This window comes from Astyanax mexicanus, chromosome 22, assembly GCF_023375975.1.
Source record: "Astyanax mexicanus isolate ESR-SI-001 chromosome 22, AstMex3_surface, whole genome shotgun sequence".
Taxonomy (NCBI): Eukaryota; Metazoa; Chordata; class Actinopteri; order Characiformes; family Acestrorhamphidae; genus Astyanax; species Astyanax mexicanus.
Window position 1 is genome coordinate 5710863 of NC_064429.1, and position 23793 is coordinate 5734655.

Genomic DNA, 23793 nt, shown 5'->3' on the forward strand with positions numbered 1-23793 from the left:
ACTCTCTGAGGATGTAAAAAAAAATAATTGTTGCTAGGCCAAGGCTGCGAACCAAAGGTTCACATATAAGGGAGGACCATCCTACCACTGGGCAAAGAGCTTTTTAAAGGTGACCTATTGCCAAAATCCACAAATGTTTCTCAACCTCCATTGTCTGCAGTAGCTAGTAAAGGAAAATATTCAGAAAAACGAGTCGATCAGGAAAAGCACTGTGTCTATGTCAGTCAACCCGTGAATCAGCATTCATGGCCCCACCCACCTTGGCTTGGGACCGCCCACAGACAGAGCTGAAGCCGGGCAGCGACATGGTCTCCTCAGATAGGAGCTAACAGTGCTAGGAACAGCATGGCAGTTCATTCCTGGGTTATTTGTGCGAATAACACATCAGTGTTTTATGCTTTACCCAGTAATTCAGAACTAAGGAACAGATGGTTAGAATTTGTCTATGGAACACCACCAATGAAGCACAATTGAGACTGATGGTAAGGAATATGTTTAGAACAGTTCTGTTTACACTAGTTAAAAGTAAAAATCCACCAAAACTCCACTTTCTGGACCTGGAGTATCCACCTCTGTGTGTTTGAATAGGATCTCCAGTGGATTTTTACATTTTACAGAGACTGATCAGTGGCTGAAATGCACTTAGCAGGGCATTATTACACATGAGGTAAAGTGACATATGACATTGCAAAGACTGCACATAGATTTCAGGAACAATGTCCTGCTAGGTCATTTTACTCATTGCTTTGGCATGTGGTAGAGTTTATATTTATTTCTTTTAACTACATAATGTGCATTATGTTTATTTAACTCCTATGGCTTTTTTGAGGTATGTTGTTTTACTGCAAAAAAAATAATAAAATAAAAAGAACCCACTCTGTAGTACAGTATATGAATCAATAATAAGATATATTTGAGCTAATCTGATGGAGGAATGTGTGTGTGTGTGTGTGTGTGTGTGTGGAGGGGTTAAGTGTGTTTGTGTGTGTGTAAGTGCGTGCGTGCGTACGCGTGTGTATGTTTACCACCGTGACGCTCGCTTCGCCCAGCATCCTTCATTAGCCAAACGGCCAACTCGGCCAATCAGGGCGCACAGAGACACGCCCCCGCCCGGCCAGCCAATGCGTCGCGAGGAGCGGGGCGGGAGTGCAGCCTTGCGCTTTGAAGCGCGTGCAGGCGCGCGGCTCTCGGCACTCTCGGCGCGCGCGCGTCCATGGATTACACGCTCTCCGTGCACGTGCAGCAGCAGCTCACCGTGTACCCCACGCACCTGCAGCGCGCGTACAGCCTCCAGCTACAGGTAGGTCTCAAATCGTGCCGTGCAGAGCAGCGGAGCGCGCGCTTCTGCTGATGCTGCTCTGTTTGCTTGTTTTGCTTTGATGTGCGCGTGCGAACGCATCCATCCTCCTCTCCGGGCTCGCGCGGTGCTGTGCAGCGTGAGGACGATGGTGATAATGATGATGATAATGATTGCACGCTCTAGGTTTTCGCGTGCATAACTTTGCGCTCGTGTCCCCGTGCAGTCAGTCTAATCTGTCCGCGCGCTTTGCTCGAGCTCACCTGTTGGTTGTGTGTTTGTGTGTGTGTGTGTGGTTGGATGGTTGGTTGGTTGTGTTCTGCAGCGCTGCTGGAGAGCGCGCGCGCTCTGGTGCTTTTGTGCATTCGTGCTTTGGTTCGAGCGCGTGCTTCGTGCTCTTGGATACTAGGCTACCGCGCGTGCTGATAGAAAAACTCGCACCTCGTGAGCTTATTCGCAAGCCACTCACGAGCTTAAACAGGAGGATAGATCAAATATATAAAAACTTTGAGGCGTGCACGTGTGAGGTTCAGTGTTTGTAAACAAGCACACAGAGTATATGACTCTGGACAAAACGAAGAAAGCACTTCAGTTTCTGAATCAGTTTCTCTGATTTTGCTATTTATAGGTTTATGTTTGAGTAAAATAAACATTGTGGTTTTATTTTATAAACTACAGACAACATTTCTCCCAAATTCCAAATAAAAATATTGTCATTTAGAGCATTTATTTGCAGAAAATGAGAAATGGCTGAAATAATAAAAAAGATGCAGAGCTTTCAGACCTAAAATAATGCAAAGAAAACAAGTTCATATTCATAAAGTTTTAAGAGTTCAGTAATCAATATTTGGTGGAATAACCCTTGCTTTTAATCACAGTTTCATGCATCTTGGCATCATGTTCTCCTCCACCAGTCTTACACACTGCTTTTGGATTACTTTATGCTGCTTTACTCCTGGTGCAAAAATTCAAGCAGTTCAGTTTGGTGGTTTGATGGCTTGTGATCATCCATCTTCCTCTTGATTATATTCCAGAGGTTTTAAATTTGGCAAAATCAAAGAACCGTATCAAGATACCATGCATATACTCTTTTTAAAGAGGTTTTTATGTATTAAATAATTTTTGTGACATGTGCATGAGTTCATTTACAAAAGAGAACAATAATTCCCTGTTGCATTACTTATCTTTTGTATGCAACATAAAAACTCCAGCTCAAGACCAGTTTACAGTGGTTATACTGGTTTCAGATTGTCCAAGCTGGTCTTTGATGGTAGTAGGTGGTTGAAAAGATGGTCATACAGACACAAGCATACCCTATGCTGCATTTTTTTTTATCATGCTTGGCCATGTTGGTTTTGTTGGTTAACTACTTTGTTTCTGGTGCAGTACCAGTCAAAAGTTTGGACACACCTTCCCATTCAATGTTTTTCCTCTTAATTTCTTTGTAGAGTAATACTAAAGACACGAAAACAGTTAAGGGACACATATAGAATTATGTAGTAAACAGTAAAAAAAAGTTTCTATGCTCCACATTAATCCCCTGATCTAAACCTGATAAACTGAGATGGTGATTTGAGGTGATTTAATTGGGATGAGCTGGAGCAACTATTGTTCAGCACCTCCAAAAACTCCTTCCTTCAAGACTCTGAGAAAACTATTCCAGGTGACTCTCCCTCATAAAGACACTGAGATTAAAATACCAAAAGAGAAATGTACGTATCTGATGATGATCACACAGCCCTGTAGCAGCTCACGAGGAAAAAATAATTCTTTCCTTCCTTTAGTGCTTCGCTCTTAAACTACAGCCCAAGCAGTTAGAACTACATTCCCTCAAAATACTATGACTTTATTCTCGTAATATTACAACTTCAATTTCCTAATATTATGACTTTTATCTCAAAATATTAGCACTTTATTCTACTAATATTAAGAATTTAATCTAAAAACATTATGACTTTAATCTACTAAAATTAAAACTTGAATCTCAAAACATTATGACTTTAATCTTGTAATATTGCAACTTTAATTTCGTAATTTAACAACTTTTTTCTCGTAATATTACCGCGTTATACTATTAATATTAAGACTTTAATCTCAAAATAATAAAACTTTAATCCTCTAATATTAACACTTTGATCTTGTAATATTAATACTTTATTCTACTTATATTTAGATTTTGTTTCTGAATATTACAACATTAATCTTGTAATATTAGGACTTTAATCTAGTAATATTATGGCTTTAATCTCGAAATATTGCAACTTTAATCTCATAATATTACGACTATAATTCTGTAATATTGTGACTTTAATTTCATAATATTGCAGCTTTAATATTGTTTTATTGCGATTTTATTCTGATAATATTACGACTTTTATCTCGTAATATTACCTCTTTGATCTCGTAATATTACCACTTTATTCTACTAATATGAGGATTTTATTCTCCTAATATTACCACATTAATCTTGTAATATTAAGACTTTAATCTTATGTTTACAATGTTACAATTTTAGTTTCAGAATATTACGTCTTTATTTTCATATTATGAATTTATTCTACTAATATTAGAACTTTAATATTGTATTATTAAAAGTTTAATCTCTTAACTTTTCAACTCTAATCTCAACTTTAATCTCAAAGTAACCTCGAGTTCAAATTTGTTTTAAGAGTGGCCCTAAAACATCATTGTAATTACATACACCAGTGAGAAACTGCAGCTAATCACATGTTTTTCGGATTTGAACCCAAGACCCTAGTGCTGTAAGGTGATAACCACTAGGCCACCATACTGCCCTATATGGACAACGTAAACAATGAGCTTCAAAAAAGCTAAAAAAAAAAAAAATGAAAGAAAAATCACTTAAAAATGATGAGTTTCTTTGATTTTACCAATTTGAAAACCTCTGGAATATAATCAAGAGGAAGATGGATGATCACAAAACATCAAACCACCAAACTGAACTGCTTGAATTTTTGCACCAGGAGTAAAGCAGCATAAAGTTATCCAAAAGCAGTGTGTAAGACTGGTGGAGGAGAACATGATGCCAAAATGCATGACAAAAACTGTGATTAAAAACCAATCAGGGTTATTCTACCAAATATTGATTTCTGAACTCTTAAAACTTTCTTTGCATTATTTGGGGTCTGAAAGCTCTGCATGTATTTTGTTATTTCAGTCATTTCTAATTTTCTGCAAATAAATGCTCTAAATGACTTAAATATTTTTATTTGGAATTTGGAAGAAATGTTGTCTGTAGTTTATAGAATAAAACAACAATGTTCATTTTACTCAAACATGAACATTTTGAGCAATATTTACACAGTATGTTACTCTTTTTATGTGTTTATTTTTTTTATAATAGGTAAGTTTATCATTTTAATATAAATCTCTTCACTCAGTAGCAGCGTATAAATATTTGCATGGGTAATTTGCTCGCTGCTGCTTTGATGATCTTATCATGTAATAATGCAGTAGCTCAGGCCTTTAATTCTACAGGAATATGAAGGTTGTGTGCGTTATGAATTGCTAATTGCAGGGCTGAGTGTAGAGAGGCGGGGCCCGCTGACCACACTCGCGCATTTCCTCTAATGAGCTGATCTGCTGTCGCGCTGTACTTTCATCCGCAGTTTCTCACTGCTTATTACCAGCCGTCAGTAACAGAGCCTCGCTTAAATATGCCTCCCCGTTTATGCGTCTGAATCCGCATCAGCTTTGAAGTTCCGTCTGCAGGTGCGGCTTCAGCGCTAACGGATTTAGCGTCCTGTACCCGCATCCCTCCCAGGTTCCTGTGGGATAAGAGGCTTTTTGGTTCTGAGCCTGAGAATGGCAGACTTGTTACCCAACCCAACAAATGGTGTTCTTACGTTCTGAACAGAGCAGGGGATAAATACCATATATTTCTTTTATTGTAGACTATTATAGACCACACTGCTACATTGTCACAGTGTTAAAAAGCTCCATTTCTAAAATAAAAATATGTTCAGTTCATATATGGATAAAATGCTGCATTAAAATCACTGATGTTCAACACTGCCTGCAGACCTGGGTATTGACCCCACAAGCCTGTGATCATTACCGTAGCATCCAAACCACTCTGGATCCAACAGTGGACGATTAGGTGAGCCTAGCTATTAAACCTACAACCATATGGTCCATGAACCAGCAATCTTACCAATAAAAATCCAAAGTGACAGATTAGGGAACAAGGGTATCGCACCCACAACCATGTGATCCATAAACCAACAATCTAACCAGTTAAAGTCCGAAAGTGTCAGATTACGGGACCTGGGAATCGAACACACAAGCCTGTGCTCCATAAACCAGCAATCTAACCAATAAAGGTCCAAAAGTGGCAAGTTATGGGAGGCAGGCATGGAACAAACAACCCTGGGAACTGTAAACCAGCAATGTAACCAATAAAAGTCCAAAAGTGGAAGATAAGGGCATCTGGGTATCAAACCCACAACCATGTGGTCCATAAACCAGCAATCTATCCAAAAAAGATTGAAAAGTGGCAGATTAGGGGACCAGGTTTTGCACCCAAAACCTTGTGATCCATTAACCTGCAATCTAACCAATAAATATCTGAAAGTGTCAGATAAGGGCACCTGGGTATCGAACCCACAAGCCTGTGATCCATAAACCAGCAATCTAACCAATAAAGGACCAAAAGTGGCAGATTATGAGACATAGGTATGGAACAAACAACCCTGTGATCTGTAACTCAGCACGACTTCTCAACAGTAACAGTTTGGACGACATGGCCATTGAACCCACCACCCTGTTATCAATGACCTAGCATTCTAACGAATGAGGGCTTACCAGAGCCATATTAAACAAAGTGAAAGGCAGTGTGAAACAAAGTGCTTTCGCGCAACAGCCAGGAATCAAACCCACAACCCTTGAGCAACAGTGGAGGATTAGGGGACTTAAGTATTGAATCCACAACCCTGTAATCAATAAATCAGTACTCTAATTACTGGTTGCTAAGTAGTGGTAGATTTGGTTCCTTGGGTATCAAACCCACAATATCCCAGCACTTTAACCACCGATGGTCTAACATTGGCAGCTGTGCAGACCCAGGATTTGAATCCACAACCTTGTAAAGAATAACCAGCACTTTAACCACTGTGTGCTCAACTTGGTATTGAACCTAAAACCATGTAGACATAGAACTCTAGACCTAGAACTCTTACCACTGATTCCTCTGGAGTGGCAAATTAGCGGACCTGGGTATCGAACTCACAACCTGTGTAGAATAAACCAGCACTGTAACCACTTTGTGCTAAACTGTGGTAGATTAGCGGACCTGGGTATCAAACTCACATATAGAACCCACAACCCTGTGAACAATGACCAAGCACTCTAACCCACTATTGAACCCACAACCTAGTGATAAACAATCTTAAACTATGAACAACTGTAATAGTAGGGATTGGGTCATGTGTGCTTAATTTAAAAAAATATTTTTCTAGAGCTGGGCAATAAATTGAAAACTAATAATTAAATAACTGTTCTCTTAAGAACATACTACCACGTGGTGTCACATAATTTTGATCTGTCCAGTTTACAACCTTGAAACTCCTTGAACCTTAATCCAACTGAGCATCTTGTGCAGCTTGTACCGAAGAAAATTCCAGTGTCCGCCATTCATTAAAATATTGGTTTGTCAATTATAAATAAGGTAAATTATTTGATTAATCGTGATACATTGATTTAAGGTCATATCGCCCAGGCAACCTATTGTTATCGTCCTCAAACTGACCCCATTCTGATGCCTACTCTGTCTCTTTGTGACAGCGGTAGTTGGTTAAAAGACAGCTTCAAAATGATAATTAATAATAAAGCGTGGTAAGAGTGAAGAGCAGACGAGTGCGCGAGAGCAGAGCTATGTATTATTGATGCCGTGTTGACACTGTTTTTCCTGCGTGGGGAGAGAGGCCGGCCTTTGATTTCCCTTTAAAGGCTGTTTAAGCTCTCGCGCACTGCCTGCCTATCCTCAGGCTTGCCTTGGAAAACAACGGCAAAGAATTTTGGGATCGCTTCTCCTCATCCATTATGGATTCGGCTTGTTGGGGGTGGGGGCGGTGGGGGTAGGGGGGCTTCTCTTTAAAGCTTGCTGCAGCCGGGAGAAAACAAAACAGCTTTAAAGTTTGTTGGTTCTACGTTTCATCTGCGTGAACCGCTTTAGAACCTCCCCCCCACTGAGGTCTTTAGATGAAGCCGATGGGGCGGTTTAGCATAGCGGTTCTCAAAGTATTTGAGAAAGGTTGACTTAGTAAAGCTGCTGCTTCATCACTCCACATGGTGGGGCTATAATCAAATGAATCATGGCGTGAACCTGCGTTGAGGATTATTGGTTGTTAAATTCTGTGAAACTAATCAAACCCACAACCCTGTGATTTGCAAACTAGCAATCTACCCTATAAAGAATCAAAAGTGGCAAATTAAAGGACATGGATATCACATCCCTAACCCTGTGATCTGTAAACCTAAAATCTAACCAATACAATATCAAAAGTGGTAGATTATTAGAATGTAGTCATTGATCAAACAACCTTGTAAACTCCACTTTAATCAGCAACTTCTCAACAGTACCAGATTGGAGGATCTGGGCATTGAACCCACAACCCTGTGATTAACCACTGGGGGTTTACCAGGGGCAGATTAAGTAAATTAAAAAAGGCAATGTGAAACAGAAGGCTGGTGCGTTGAGTTTGCGGAGAGATTAAGCGGAACTGAACAATCGCACAGAGGACAGATGGGGATTTCACTTGTTTACGCCAAGCTTACTAATATGATCATCAGAATGAAGTCATCAGAATCACAGTCACATCAGACCCAGCGTTACAGTTCATTTCACAACCTCCAGACCTTCCAATCACTGGACTCTTCATTAGAAACACTTACCAACTGTGTGCATCCACTTGCTGGCCACTCACTATATTGTGGCCACTATATAGAAACAGCTTCCTACCTTGTACCCATTCAGCTGCTACTCCCCTATTCAGCTGTATATCCCCTATCACTAGTGATGCCACAACATCACGAGGGTAAAGACCAGCACATGCCTCCTCCGATACATTATTAAGTCAGACTCCACCTCTTTTTAGAACTGTAGTAGAGTAGAGTAGCATCACAGCGCTAACGCTCGGAGGAAAGAGCATCGATTTGGTTCTAATACATCGGCTCACAGATGCAGCCATGTGCTGATCGGCATCACCCCAAGAGTGATGAGGGAAAAGAGCGCCATCTACTACTGTACCCACCCAGAGAAATAATGTACATTTATTTTTTCCTCTACAGAATGCAGCATTAGTATTCCTTTTTCCATGATATAAACATCTAAACGGATGCTTTCTCTCGTCTTTCCACAATTTTGTCATGTAAAGCAGCTCCATCATCTTCATCAAAAAGTAAGTTTTGTGTTTCTTTTCTTGGAGAAATGCTCTCGCTCTTTGTCCTTTGGCTATTTTTGCTGGTTTCGCATAAAAGGAACTAAACGCATCCTTTTAACTTTGTCATCCACATTCGATCAAGCTTAACCTGAATTATAAATATCTCCCTCAAAGAAGAAAAACAGCAAAAAGCCACAGATATTTGGATATTCTATATCTTCCCGGTCGTTTCAGGATGGGCGAGGATGAGACGGGACATAAAAGCCCTGGTAGATAAATGAGCTTAAACCCTTTAGTGAACCCTTTAGCTTTACAGTGCAGTTTTACAGGGAGTGCACGTCAAGCTGAAACACCCCGCTGCTTAAGCGAGACGCTGACGCACTCCGCGGCCTTCAGGACGCCAACACAATACAGTAAATTAATATTTAATCAGATGCCTGGATAAATCTGCTGTATTGTTTGCATGTCAGTAAGATAAAACGACTGTGTAGAACAGACGTACTGTAGCATTAAAGGAATGGTTTAGCAAAAAAAAAAAACACATTTTTTTATTTACCACCAGTACACCTAGGGCAGGGGTGTCCAAACTACGGCCCGCGGGCAATTTGCGGCCCGTTTCCTTTTTTGGAGCGGCCCGCGAGGTATTTTAGAAATAGAATGAAAGTTGGCCCGCTGTTAAGCAGGTTTTTATAATGTGAGATTCAAAGTTTGAACGCTAGTTGTCAGAAACGGGCCAAAGAGTCTAAAAGCAGAGAGAGTGGGCATTTCTAGCGCAGAAAAACGGGGCAAAAAACACTAAAAGCAGAGAGGGTGCGCATTTTTGGCGCAGAAATTTGGGTTAAAGAGTCTAAAAGCGGAGAGAGTGCACATTTCTAGTGCAGAAAAACGGGGCAAAAGAGTCTAAAAGTGGAGAAAGTGCGCATTCCTAGTGCAGAAAAATGGGCCAAAGAGTCTAAAAGCGGAGAGGGTGCGCATTTCTAGCGCAGAAAAACGGGCCAAAGAGTCTAAAAGCGGAGAGGGTGTGCATTTCTAGCGCAGAAAAACAGGGCAAAGAGTCTAAAAGCGGAGAGGGTGTGCATTTTTTGCGCAGAACTTCAGGTTAAAGAGTCTAAAAGCGGAGAGGGTGAGCATTTCTAGCGCAGAAAAATGGGCCAAAGAGTCTAAAAGCGGAGAGGGTGTGCATTTCTAGCGCAGAAAAATGGGCCAAAGAGTCTAAAAGCGGAGAGGGTGAGCATTTCTAGCGCAGAAAAACGGAGTCTAAAAGTTGCCGTAATTAAGGAGTTTAATATTAAGAGACATCATGAAATTAAACATCAATTTGAAAAATCTTAGTTTACACAACACTGTCAAAGATAAAGATAGTAAGTCAAGTAAAATGGTGTGTAAATGAAAGTAATCAGGAAAAAGTATTATTTAAAGTGGTATATTTCATTATTTGCTTTATTACGGAGTCTTTGGCCCGAGACTTCAAATATATTTTTCCTTCTGGCCCCCAACAAAAAAAGTTTGGACACCCCTGACCTAGGGCCTTTTTTTTACACCTGGAAGTCTGGACCACAGTCTGACACTGTGTCTTAATGTGTTTGATACATTGTGTACTGTACATTTAACTAACAATTTGGGTTTCACTCTGCAGAACAGGTGCATCTCAAAAAAAATAAATATCATTGAAAAGTTGCTTTATTTCAATAATTCAGTTGAAAATGTGAAACGCATATATTAAATAGGTGTATTAAACACAGAGTGATCTATTTTTAGTGTCTATTTCTTTTATTGTTGATTATTTTGGCTTACAGCCAATGAAAACCAAAAAATCATTGTCTCAATTAGTACTTTTGGCAGTGTGGGCAGTGTGCCAAGTCCTGCTGGAAAATGAAATCTGTCAGCAGAGGAAAACATGAAATGCTGTTAAATTGTCCAGGAAAACACTGCACTGATGGTTTAGTCTGAACATGTGATACATGAGACAACGATGCATGCTGGGGGTTGGAGTCCTGAGGCCGAGATTGACAGAAACGGAGGAGTCCGAGTTTTGGACTACGCAGTCTGTGTTAGGCGTGACAAGTTAATTGGTTCTAACATAGTCTGGTTACAGTTTTAAACCTGTTTAAATTAGCAAGTTAAATAAAACAATAAATCTATCGAAACCAGAGACTGTAAAAAAGATGGACGCCGTGTCGCCGTTCCCATTCATTCAATGAAAATGAAGCCAAAATCTTCCACCATGTTGGCGATCCTGAAACCCGAGTCTGTAGAGCGCAGTAGAGACCAGAGGAGGGAGAAAGACTGTGGAGAGCAGCCTACTCATTTAAATAACCCCGCCCCTGAGGGCTGCCTCTACAGAGCTCACACAGTCTATGGTCCCACCCATACAGTTATTGGTCCCACCCCCGGCTAGAGGTGTAACCCAGCCCTTTTACACACCAATAACCACACCTTTTTTTAAATAGAGCTGAATAACGTTTTAAAAAATGAATTCTGTGGGGATATAAAGATGTAACAATATAAGCAGAGGTTACATTATCTGTTACATTTAAATAATGGAGGTAGAATTACAGTATATTGGGAAAAATGTGATTGAAAGTTGTTCTGTTTTGCCATTGAAACCTACAGTATGGGGATGGGTGGGGTTACACAGCTTTCTGAAACCGAACAGCAGGGGGCGCCCGACCTGTGGTGGCTTCACTTTTGAGAGACGATGCTCTGTCCAGCTATACACAGTCTATGATTGAAACTAATCAAAATAAATAAACAACTAAGGTTGCACTGCTAGTTCTGGCCAATTGTAGTAACATACAGTAGCCAGAATCGATGGTTTCTTTATTAGCAAAATATATTACAAAATACTAGCAAAATGAGATAAACTGTAATTCCAGTATCATCACTGATTATATATTTGTTGCAGAGGGGGTCACATTACAATAGTGTGGCTGCTTGGTGCTACGTCCCTGAAATGTGTTTTTGCAGGGGGTTATCTGAGGTTCCCTTAATCCTAGCCTCATTATTTTCCCGCCAAGCTCAGCTGCCTTGTTAAACTATTGATTCTTTCTCACACTAATGCCCCTATTTTAGTGATCTATAGTGCACCGGTCAATTGTGGATCACCTTGCGCAGCTCAAAATGCACAAAAGACGTAAACTAATTCTCTTAATTAATCATGGGTGTTGTTAATTTTGGGTGTAACATGAAATAAACCAATCAGTGTGTCGCTTGCCTAACATTCTCTTTAAGAAGCAGGTGAGCTCTGACTTTGGCGCATTCGTATCTTAATAGTGCAGCGCTTTTTTGTGCGTCTCAGCAGAGACAGATACTGATGTGCTTGTTCACTCTGTGAAGATACACCAGCAGCTCATTTAAGGGAACAGTAATGTTATTTTATTCTGTTTATTGTTGAGGTTAACTTCAGGTTTGCACTCTCAGCACTTGTAGCGCCTATGGGAATGGACTTTGATGACTGACTGTTGTCAGGGTTTTAAGCAGTCAGTGGAGCTCCTGTATTTCCTGCCACCAAGATAAAAACATAGCAGAAATTTACCTAAACACACCTCACCTTCAGACCATCAGTGTAGATTTATTCCTAAACTCTGATGCTATTTTAACAGCGCTGGCACAAGGCGTAAAAAAAATAGACTGTTGACGAGGTTTAAGATAGCAATATCACAACACATCTTGCACAGGGAGTATGATTGGTCCTTAAGATTCTATGACAGTTTCCTACACTGTGTGATTTCACATGGTGTCTGGTGTAAGTGTGGCTGTAGATTCTGGATTCCCAGCCTTAAGAGAAAGATGATGAAGCTCTTGTGGTCTACAGGAACTGTGGCTCTGTTTCCGGGCAGCGTACAGACAAATGGTTGGACGGACGGACGGATGGTGGTTAATGTGTTTTTCATCAGGATCTTTATTCTCGCTCTTCTAGAGTTGCCTGTGTGGCGTCTGATAGCTTTGAGAAACAGCAAGTGATGCAAATGAAATGAATGGAGGTCATTCTGTGCACTGAGAGAATCTGTGTGTGTGTGTGTGTGCGTGTGTGCGCGCGTACGCAGCAGTCCTCAGAACCACAGCTCGGATTAGAACAGCAACCCGGCGCCTCTGAAGTACTCAGCAGCTCAGTTTCACGATTCTACTTTTGTATTTATATGTGTGTGTGTGTGTGTGTGTGTGTGTGTGTGTGTGTGAGTTTAATCCACCCCTTGGGGACATTTCCTGAAAATGTGTGTGAATAAACAGGCGACTTACTGGGCACCAGCTGGGCAACTGGACAAAGAAACTGTGTGTGTGTATTTATATGTGTGTGTGTGTGTGTGTGTTTATCTGTATTTAGCTCATTGCGAGGAACAGATGTTACCAGGGTGACAGAAACCTGGTTGTTTTTATATGCAAGCTAAACGTTTAACGAGATGGCGGAAGATGTCATGGGACAGATATATATATATGTATGTATATATATTTATATACGTATATATATATACGAATTGATAATGAAGTGTTACCTAAATGGAGAGGTTGCGAGGTGTTATCTATAAGTGAGAGAGGTTTGACAATGGCCAGTGTGCTCATGGCAAGGCCATTTGGCCACTTGAATAAATTCTGGGAGTTGGAGTGAGATCTGATAGTGGGTGCAGATGGATGGGACATTACATTTCTTAAGGTGTTCTGTTGTGTACCGTATTTTATGGACTATAAAGTGCACTGGATTATATAGTGCACTATCAAAAAACATCTATTTTCTGTTCTATTTTCATACATAAGACGCACTGGATTATTATAAAGCGCATTAAGCAACACTCAGTGTCGCCATGTTTTCCTTTTCCTTATTCAGCAGGTCTTGCCGCTGGATACAAATCGATAATTCTCACCTCGAAACGATAACACCTCATGCGACTCTGTTGGTGGCGTGTGTGTACTTTAACGATTTAACATTGACAGCCCTAAAAACAAAACAATTCCAGTAAAATATTGATAATACATCTGACATCCGTCCTTGAGAACTCTCCACTCTGAGTCTCGGCTAATTCAGCACAGTCCAGACAGCACAGTCTAAAGTTGAGTTAGAAAGAACAAGTCAGCAAAAAAAAAAGTGGACAAGACAGCTCAAAGCTCTCGCCCCAAGATTACTAATAATTACGCCCTGCTTAATTAGCTTTGTTGCTCGCCTGCTTATCTCTGCAGCAGATCTGCCTCGTCAGTTGCAAACCGAACGCAGGCTGAAAAAAACCTCAACAAGAACAATATTTGGAAGGTAACCTTGATAAACGCTTACAATCAGAAAGGGTTTGGTGCCCCTGAGTTTGTATTACATGGTTGGGGTGGAGGGGCAGAGCATGCAGAGAGAATAACAGAATACTCTAGGCTAAATTTAGAGATGCATTAGCCCATCAATTTTACTTAAGCACTGTAAACTGAAAATGTGACTAAATTAGACTCAAACTTTTAGTTATTATGTCTAAATTGCAAGTTTAATTTAAATGATTGTTTTTTTTTTGTTTGTTTTGTTATCTCAATTGCTTTACACATGTTGGTCATGGGAATAAAATGCATTTGTATTTAGCCAAAGAACATTAGATGGTAAACAGTATGGAAGGTAGTAAATAGGTAGTTAATCGTTATACATGATTAACTACACAATTAACTAAGAGACCACTTAATGATAATGTTTTTCTGATTTAACTTTTAATTTTAAACCTCTGGAATATAATCAAGAGGAAGATGGATGATCACAAGCCATCAAACCACCAAACTGAACTGCTTGAATTTTTGCACCAGGAGTAAAGAAGCATAAAGTTATCCAAAAGCAGTGTGTAAGACTGGTGGAGGAGAACATGATGCCAAGATGCATTAAAACTAAAGTGATTAAAAACCAGGGTTATTCCACCAAATATTGATTTCTGAACTCGTAAATCTTTATGAATATAAACTTGTTTTCTTTGCGTTATTTGAGGTTTGAAAGTAATTTCTCATTTTCTGTAAATAAATGCTCTAAATGACAATATTTTTATTTGGAATTTGGGAGAAATGTTGTCTGTAGTTTATAGAATAAAACAACAATGTTCATTTTACTCAAACATAAACCTATAAATAGCAAAATCAGAGAAACTGATACAGAAACTGAAGTGTTCTCTTCATTTTTACCAGAGTTGTATAAACGTTGAGTCGATTAAACTCTAAGGACTCAGTTTTTACATGAAACATAGTTCATTTTTGTGCAGAATTGAAACCTTACAAGATTAAACCTGCTGTTTGTCGGCTCTCTCCCACACTCCCTGCTGTGAACACAGCAGCAACCGTTTTAGGCGTGAGGTATTAATTATTTTTTGTCTTTTTTTCTCTTATTCAGACAAACATTAAGAAACATTAAAAATATCTTTAGTTTGCCAGTTTTGGAGCAATAATTAATTGTGGTTGCCAAATATGTTGTACAGCTCTTGCAAAAATGCTTTTTTAAGTATGATACTATGGGTGTGCCATATCATATCGTACACAATAATATCGCCAAAAATTTTACATATCGTGAACGATATTTCCCATTTTATATCTACTAGAGACAGATTATAGACAGATTATACATAATCATGGATATATGGAGATATTTGGAGTGCATTATTAATATTATTATTATCATGACATTCTGGATCATTGACTTCTGTTACAAATCTGATAAAATTCTTGTATTTTTTTAATATATTTGTTTTAGGGGTGTGCCGTATTATATTGTATGTAATAATATATATTTTTTTATGTTCTTGCAGTGTAGTGTATTTTTGAAATATATATTTTTTAACCCTTGTGTGGTGTTCATATTTTTGTTACTCGTTTACTTTGTTACTTGTATTTAATTCAGCAAAATTGAGCAATTTTACATTAAAATGCTTTACACATGCTCGCTCCACCTAAACTGCAAGCAATATAAACAGCTTACATGGTTAATATTTGCCCTTTACCTTTCTTATGTTACATTTCTTTCAAAAAGTGCTACTCTTTTTTTTATTAGTTTTTTAATAAAATGTAAAAGAAAATGAATTAAACTCAAGATATGAGTAGAAAATTAGTTTAGTTTCAAATTTACAAATGAAGCAATGTTTATTAGCCCTTGGCCAAACATAGTGTATGTAATATAAATGTCTAGTGGGGGGGGGGGTGTACAGTGTGTGTTTATCGAAAATGTGTTTATATGTGATATATGTTTTTCACAAAAAATGAGCCAATGCCAATGAGTTTGAGTTAGAAAAAATATTTTTTTAGTATCATTTGATGAAAAATGAAAACGGGGCCCACAGACCCGAACACCACACAAGGGTTAAAGTGTTTTGTCATATCGCCAAGAGTATCTTGTCTTTTAAAAAGTCTTTAATTCCTAAGCATTCCTTAAACATGGCAGCAGCAGCGAGTTCACACCTGCTAGATGCTGACCCCTCCCTCGACAAAGGTCATATCATCATATCATCTTCCTCTTAACACGAAACATGACACACGACACCGCTGTCTGTGTGATACAATGGATAAAAATCATCCTCCGCAATAACTGCAGGCCACGGCTCCGGGGGGCATCCAAAATTCATGAGGTCAGGACAGAGAGGGGCATTGTTCTTCATCATGTGGGCATCTGCTGGGTAAGATTATCCCTCGCAGGGTTCACCTGGTGAGCAGGAGGGGACCAGGGTGGATGCATCCGACCCCCCCAGACCGGATTTAATGTAATATTCTATCTATGTGATATGAATTTTTATATATTTTACCATGGAATACATCAAATAAGATTTAGAAAAAATCTCAAAAATGACTTCCAGGTCTTTGACTTGGATTTTAAGCGTTGGTGGCAAACATCTACAGTTAATACAGTTAATAAAATCAGGTGTACAGCACAGGGTGCCTCCAGGACCAGTGTTAAAAAGGGCTGGTCTGATATATTCTGCCAAAGCACTTTGGTAATATGCAAAATTTTACTTTAAATAAAGCAGAAATCTATATAAAATTAGACAATCAAATGTTTAAAAAAATTGCAAATCAACTAATAAATTAGAGTTTAAGTAGCATTATAGTTTAGCTTATCACATATTACATAAACTAACTGAAATAAACTCTACAATGCTGAGGAGACAATATTATCACAATACTGTGATTCTTAAACACTCAATATATACAGCTCTAGAAGAAATTAAGAGACCACTTAATTTTCTGAATCAGTTTCTCTGATTTTGCTATTTATAGGTTTATGTTTGAGTAAAATGAACATTGTTGTTTCATTCTATAAACTACAGACAACATTTCTCCTAATTATTTGCAGAAAATTAAAAATGACAAATGTCTGAAAGTTCATAATTATAAAGTTTTAAGAGTTCAGAAATCCCTGGTTTTAATCACAGTTTTTTTCATGCATCTTGACATCATGTTCTCCTCCACCAGTCTTACACACTGCTTTTGGATACTTTTTGCCTTTAATCCTGGTGCAAAAATTCAAGCAGTTCAGTTTGGTTTGATGGCTTGCGATCATCCATTTTGCTCTTGATTATATTCCAGAGATTTTCAATTTGGTAAAATCAAAGAAACTCATCATTTTGAAGTAAATCTCGTAATTTTGTTTTCAGAGTTGTATATCACAAGTGTAACGCCAGACAGAATGGAGTGACGCTTGCCGAGTAAAATGAACAGAAAGGTTTATTTACAGGCTGATAACCAGATGTCACAGATAAAGTAGCCAAGCAAACAATAATCTCACCGAATACCGAAGCCGTAGTCGTGTAAACAGTCCGTGTTCGAAACCAAAAGACAGTCCAACCAAACATCAAATCCGAAAGGGGCAAAACAAGAGACATAAACCGATAAACCAGAAAGTAGGGTCGTAACGAGAAGGCACTAGAAGAAAACATGGGAAACGCTTAGTATGCAATCAAAGTCGACAATACCTCACAAAGATACATAATACATAATGCAGCCTTAAAAACAAAATACATGATGAGCATAACCCGGAACTTCCTCAGAACACAGTTGAATCTGAGCGTCAGAGCGTAACGTGATTGGGCGAAGGAGAGCAACTGACGGTGACGTCATAAACCATAGGACTCTGGGAAATAGAGTCCGGAGGTGTGGGAGGAGAGTCAGGCTGCGTGACAACAAGAAAGTTCTCTAAAATAATTCTTAGCATTTGTGTTGATGAACAGGATAATTATGGATTATGGATCATTACAGAAATGATGGATTTATTGGTGTCAGTTTCACAAAATTTAACAGCCCATATTCTGAGAATTTAGTAAGTCAGTGGCGCATCTGTGTTTTCATTTGCCAAGATAGCAATACGCCAAAAAATGTATCTTAACACAGCTCATTTCAAGACCGTCACACCGATCGCATTTATACATTCACACGCACCGTTGCACCGACGCAGGTGCAAGGTGTGAAAATAGAATGTTGGTGAGGTTTAAGATAGCAATGAGCATCGCATTGCATACTTCAACTATTCACCCTACTGAGGCTCTTTGTGTGAATCAGTTTTTTAGCCGAGAAGCAATTCTGATGTGATTTTCTTCTTTATTCGCCTGGGATTGATTCATGCACATGTGAAGCCCACATTTATCTTTGGTAAAAGAAAAAAGCTGTGATTATGCTGACTGATGTTTTGATTGCATTTATCAGCGGTGATAACTGGTCGTTAGCAGCTTTTCACAGCAGAGTAACAGCCTCGATTTGGACGTTCAGTAAAAAAAAACAAAAAACGCCATCAGTGTGAGCTTTGCCTATGACTGTTTGATTTGTTTGATTACAGCGCAGCAGGGAGCTCGCTTACTGAAACATGCTAATTTCAGGCCTCCTTGGCTAACAGGAGCCTAATATCACAACTCCCATTGATGTTCAGAGTCCAGAGTAGATATTAACTGTGATCATCATCATCCTGATCCCAAACAGAGATAATTTTCTGATTTCAGGGATTTAGAAATTGAAAGTTAATTCAAACCTCTGGTGCTGATTCCACACAGTGTTTGATACAGTGATAAAAAATGCTAAACATTTCAGTGTAGCTAGCCTATGAGCTAAAGTTACCTTCTAAACCGCTAGTATTAGCCTCTTCAGACTTAATGGTAGCTCCTAGACGATTAGGGGCAGTTTTCAATACAGAGATTAAGTGTAGTTCTGGAGTACACCTTATTTTAAAATTCTTCATTCTCCATGTTTGACACAGCTAATGTAACCACTAGACAATTATGTTACTGTTACTGTAACAGTTAGCGTTAGCTTTAGACAGCTAGTGTTAGCTCCTAGGCAATTAGTATTAGCTTCTAGACAATTATGTTAGGCCCTAGACAGCTAGTATTTGCTAATGTTCGCTCCTAGACAGCTAGTGTTAGCTCCTGGGCAGTTAAAGTTAGCTAATGTTAAGTTTTAGACAGCTAGTGTTAACTCCTTAGCATTTAGTATTAGTTTCTAGACAGTTAGCATTATCTCATATGTAGTTAATATTAGCTTTTAGACAGCAAGCATTAGCTTCAGACGGCTAGGTTTAGCTTCTAGGCAGTTAGTATTAGCTTCTAGACAGTTATCTTTGCCTCTAGTCAGCTAGTATTCGCTAGTGTTAGCTCATAGACAGTTAGCGTTAGCTTTTAGGCAGCTAGTGTTAGCTCCTAAGCAGTTAGTATTAGCTTCTAGACGATTATTTTAGACCCTAGACAGATAGTATAGTAATAGTATTTGCTAATTTTCGCTCCTAGACAGCTAGTGTTAGCTCCTGGGCAGTTAGGGTTAGCTAGTGTTAAGTTTTAGACAGCTAGTGTTAGCTCCTGGGCAGTTAGTGTTAGCTAGTGTTAAGTTTTAGACAGCTAGTGTTAACTCCTTAGCATTCAGTTTTAGTTTCTAGACAGCTAGTGTTATCCCCTGGGCAGTTAGTGTTAGCTTTTAGACAGCTAGTGTTATCCCCTGGGCAGTTAGTGTTAGCTTTTAGACAGCTAGTGTTAGCCCCTGGGCAGTTAGTGTTAGCTTTTAGACAGCTAGTGTTAGCCCCTGGGCAGTTAGTATTAGTTTCTAGACAGCTAGCATTAGCTCATATGTAGTTAGTATTAGCTTTTAGACAGCTAGCATTAGCTTTAGACGGCTAGGTTCAGCTCCTAGGCAGTTAGTATTAGCTTCTAGACAGTTATCTTTGTCCCTACTCATCTAGTATTAGCTAGTGTTAGCTCCCTGGCAGTTAGTCTTAGCTTTTAGACAGCTAGCGTTAGCTTTTAGATGGCTAGGTTTAGCTCCTAGGCAGTTAGTATTAGCTTTTAGACAGCCAGTGTTATCTCCTAGGTTGTTAGTACTAGTTTATAGTCGGATAGTGTTAGCTCCTATGCAGTTAGTACTAGCTTCTAGACAATCATGCTCACCCCTGACAGCTAATATTTGCTAGTTTTAGCTAAGGCAGCTAGTGTTAGCTCCTGGGCAGTTAGTGTTAGCTTTTAGACAGCTAGTGTTAGCTCCTGAATAATTAGTATTAGCTTCTAAACATCAAGTGTTAGTTCTTAGACAGCTAGTGTTAGACAGCTAGTGTAAGACAGTTAATGTTAGCTCCTATACAGCTAACATTAACTCAGTTAATTAAGACAGATTTCGCTTGCAAAACAACTGATCATGATGGTTTACAGGCTTGGTGATGCAGGTCATGCTTGTCAACCAACTTAACAGGCTTGACCAACTTGAGCAGACTTGACTTTTTCTATCATTTTAAATTCACTCATGTATTATAATAACTTTTTAGTCACATTTTTAGCTTTAGTCCTTATCAGACCCCAGTGTATGACATTGATGCGTATTCTGATGTTTGTGGGTTCTGTGATTCATTACCCCCCTATACTAAATCAGAGTTATTTTATGATCCAGACAGATATCAGCCATGAATTATCCAAGCAAAAATAACAATCCGAGGCCTGTCGGAGGAACAGAGAAGCTGTGATCAAGGGAGCAAAAAGCGGCAGTGTGGCGGGAGATGAAGGGAGATGGCAGCATCATTTCTGTCTCGTCCCTGTCGCCCCAGCCGGCGCGCAAGCTCTCTGCGAGGTTCTGTTCGTATCGTCGGAAAAGCTGATTTGTTTGGGGACGCTGAGACGCAGAGACAAGACAGCGATTTGCATTTATATGCTCGTCTCAGATGGGGGTAGAAGATTCACGGGTTTTCTTTTTTTTTTTGGATTGGTTTGGGTTTGTGTGTGTGTGTGAAATACAGCCGAAGTTTCTGTTTGTCTTTTGATGATCGTCTTGCGTAACTGGCTTACTTCCTACAACTTGAAGGAGCTTAAGTTTGGCGAGGTGTCAGAAATGTTTAGTTTTGTTAGACATGTCTCTTTTTCTTCCCCCTCTCCTTCTGAAGTCCTGAATGTCTTTCATTTCCGTTTCAGAGAGTGGTAAGCGAAGGCCGAGGCAGGGTGACGCCCCCCAGTCAAATCTGTGCATCTTTATTTCAGGGCTTTGCTGCTAATGTTTTTATGATTCTTTCCTTCTTTCTCCACAAGCTTAGGGCCAACGCATGTCTAGACGGCCTCCTCCATTCAGATTCAGACATCCGTCGAAGTATACACTACTCAAAGACTCAGTCTGTCTGCCTCACGATGTTTCAGAAAGTGCATATGAGCTGAGATTCACGTAATTGGCCTTATTTCCTTTAACACTGGATGCATTTACTATACACTGCTGCTGTTTATTATATATGGCTTATTTAAGGCGGCAGTATTCCGACTATGGCCAGATCTCAATTCTTCCCTTACCCCCTACATTGATCCTGATTCTTGTTGGGAAAGAGGGGTATGGTTTTGTGAATCTTGTTGGGATAGATGAGTAGGGTTTGGTGATTCTTGTTGGGATAGAGGGGTAGGGTTTGGTAATTCTTGTTGGGGTAGAGGGGTAGGGTTTGGTAATTCTTGTTGGGGTAGAGGGGTAGGGTTTGGAGATTCTTGTTTTGGATAGAGGGGTAGGGTTTGACAATTCTTGTTTTGGATAGAGGGGTAGGGTTTGGTAATTCTTGTTGGGATAGAGGGGTAGGGTTTGGTGATTCTTGTTGGGATAGAGGGGTAGAGTGTGCTGATTCTTGTTGAGATAGAGGGGTAGGGCGTCTCGACTCTTGTTGGGATAGAGGGGTAGGGTTTGGTAATTCTTGTTGGGATAGAGGGGTAGGGTTTGGTGATTCTTGTTGGGGTAGAGGGGTAGGGTTTGGTGATTCTTGTTGGGATAGAGGGGTAGGGTTTGGTAATTCTTGTTGGGATAGAGGGGTAGGGTTTGGTGATTCTTGTTGGGATAGAGGGGTAGGGTTTGGTAATTCTTGTTGGGATAGAGGGGTAGGGTTTGGTGATTCTTGTTGGGATAGAGGGGTAGGGTTTGGTAATTCTTGTTGGGATAGAGGGGTAGGGTTTGGTGATTCTTGTTGGGATAGAGGGGTAGGGTTTGGTAATTCTTGTTGGGATAGAGGGGTAGGGTTTGGTGATTCTTGTTGAGATAGAGATGTAGGGTGTCTCGACCCTTGTTGAGATAGAGGGGTAGGGTGTTCAGATTCTTGTTGGGATAGAGGGGTAGGGTTTGGTGATTCTTGTTGGGTAGAGGGGTAGGGTTTGGTGATTCTTGTTGGGATAGAGGGGTAGAGTTTAGTAATTCTTGTTGGGATAGAGGGGTAGGGTTTGGCAATTCTTGTTTGAATAGAGGGGTAGGGTTTAACAATTCTTTGTTTGGGTAGAGAGGTGGGGTTTGGTGATTCTTGTTGGAATAGATGGGTAGGGTGTCTCGACTCTTGTTGGGATTGAGGGGTAGAGTGTGCTGATTCTTGTTGAGACAAAGTGGTAGAGTGTCCCAATCCTGTTGGAATAGAGAGATTGGGTAAAGTGTTAGGGCTGCGTGCCCTCCAATTGGAGATTTTTAAAGGAACTCTCCAAATAGAGGGTAAGATGGCCGTACAAGTGACCAAGAAAACCCACAAATGTTATTATGATAACCATTACATTTTCTTAATTTAATGTAGAACCAGTGTATTATTGCTCTTTTCTTCATAACAAGCATACAATCTTGCTGGTGCTCCTAGAGGTGTATGCCAATATTAATATTTTATGTTATTGTACTATTTTGTTTTGTCATAGAATATAGATTTTTTGGGATTAGGCCTAAAACCATATTGCCAACATGAACATGGGCTCTGAATTGGTTTGTAGACCAGACAAAAACTCTTGGACAAGAAGTGATTCATGTAAATCCAGAGTTTTTCCTATTGTCTGATTATCCAATTGCATATAAACGTGCTGATTACACTACTGACAAAGTGTTCTTCAGATATCAGATTATGAAGTGCATATAAACAAACTTGTACTACAGACTTTCCTTTCAAAAAAGTGAGAAATTAATTTTCCCCAGATATCTGCCCTTTAAACTCAGCAGATCATAGAAATGTGTTACCAGTCTTGTTGAATGCCTCTTTTTTCTCTGTTATGTTTAAATGATGTCTGGGTTACTTGATATTTCAGAGATTCTTCGTTTGTGTTTAATTCTCTTTTGCTGAACAGAGGCATGGCTGGTATCAAAAATAAAACGCCCATGTGCATTTGTTATTCGACTGACAGAAAAAAGAGCCCAAATTAAAAATTAACTTTGTTTCATCTTGTCTCCTGCATTATTCAGACGGGGGCTGATCTTCTGTATTGTCTGATCTATAGTGTTGTGCCTGGTCGCTGTTCCGCAGCATGTCAGTCAGGCATGTCAGTGTCTGTCGTGGCTGCATTGAGCAACCTTTCACTTTGTCTGGCGACTCATTTTCCACCAAGTATCAGTTTCTCGCCATCTGCCTTATTAGAAACACTTACTGTGTTAACCCATCCCGAACTTACACTCACAGGTCACTTCCTTAGAAACACCTACATTACCTCCAGCACTTTGTTTAACACACTAACTACTAGTTACCTTAAAGCTGCTGCATATCCTTTACTACCAGCAGAAATAGAGCTTTATCCCTATCCTTTTTCATGCCTTTTAGCATTCGGGGGTCTCTCCGTTCGTATCCAAACGACTCATCAATATTTCTGTGCGGCTTTGTCCCACCACCTCCCCCATCCTGTGCATAAACACTAAATCTCCCGGTTAATGATTGGCTGAAATGTAAAT

The 23793-nt window shown here is 39.6% G+C and overlaps 1 protein-coding gene across 1 annotated transcript in view; it reads left to right on the forward strand.

The window, feature by feature from the left end:
• The first annotated feature begins 1177 nt into the window (after positions 1-1177).
• zmat4a (zinc finger, matrin-type 4a) overlaps positions 1178-23793 on the forward strand; it is a 217994-nt gene continuing 195378 nt past the window's right edge. Inside the window, exon 1 of the mRNA XM_049470464.1 lies at positions 1178-1300. Coding sequence (XP_049326421.1) covers positions 1214-1300 — 87 coding nt within the window. The 5' untranslated portion in view covers positions 1178-1213. The remainder of the gene's footprint in view (positions 1301-23793) is intronic.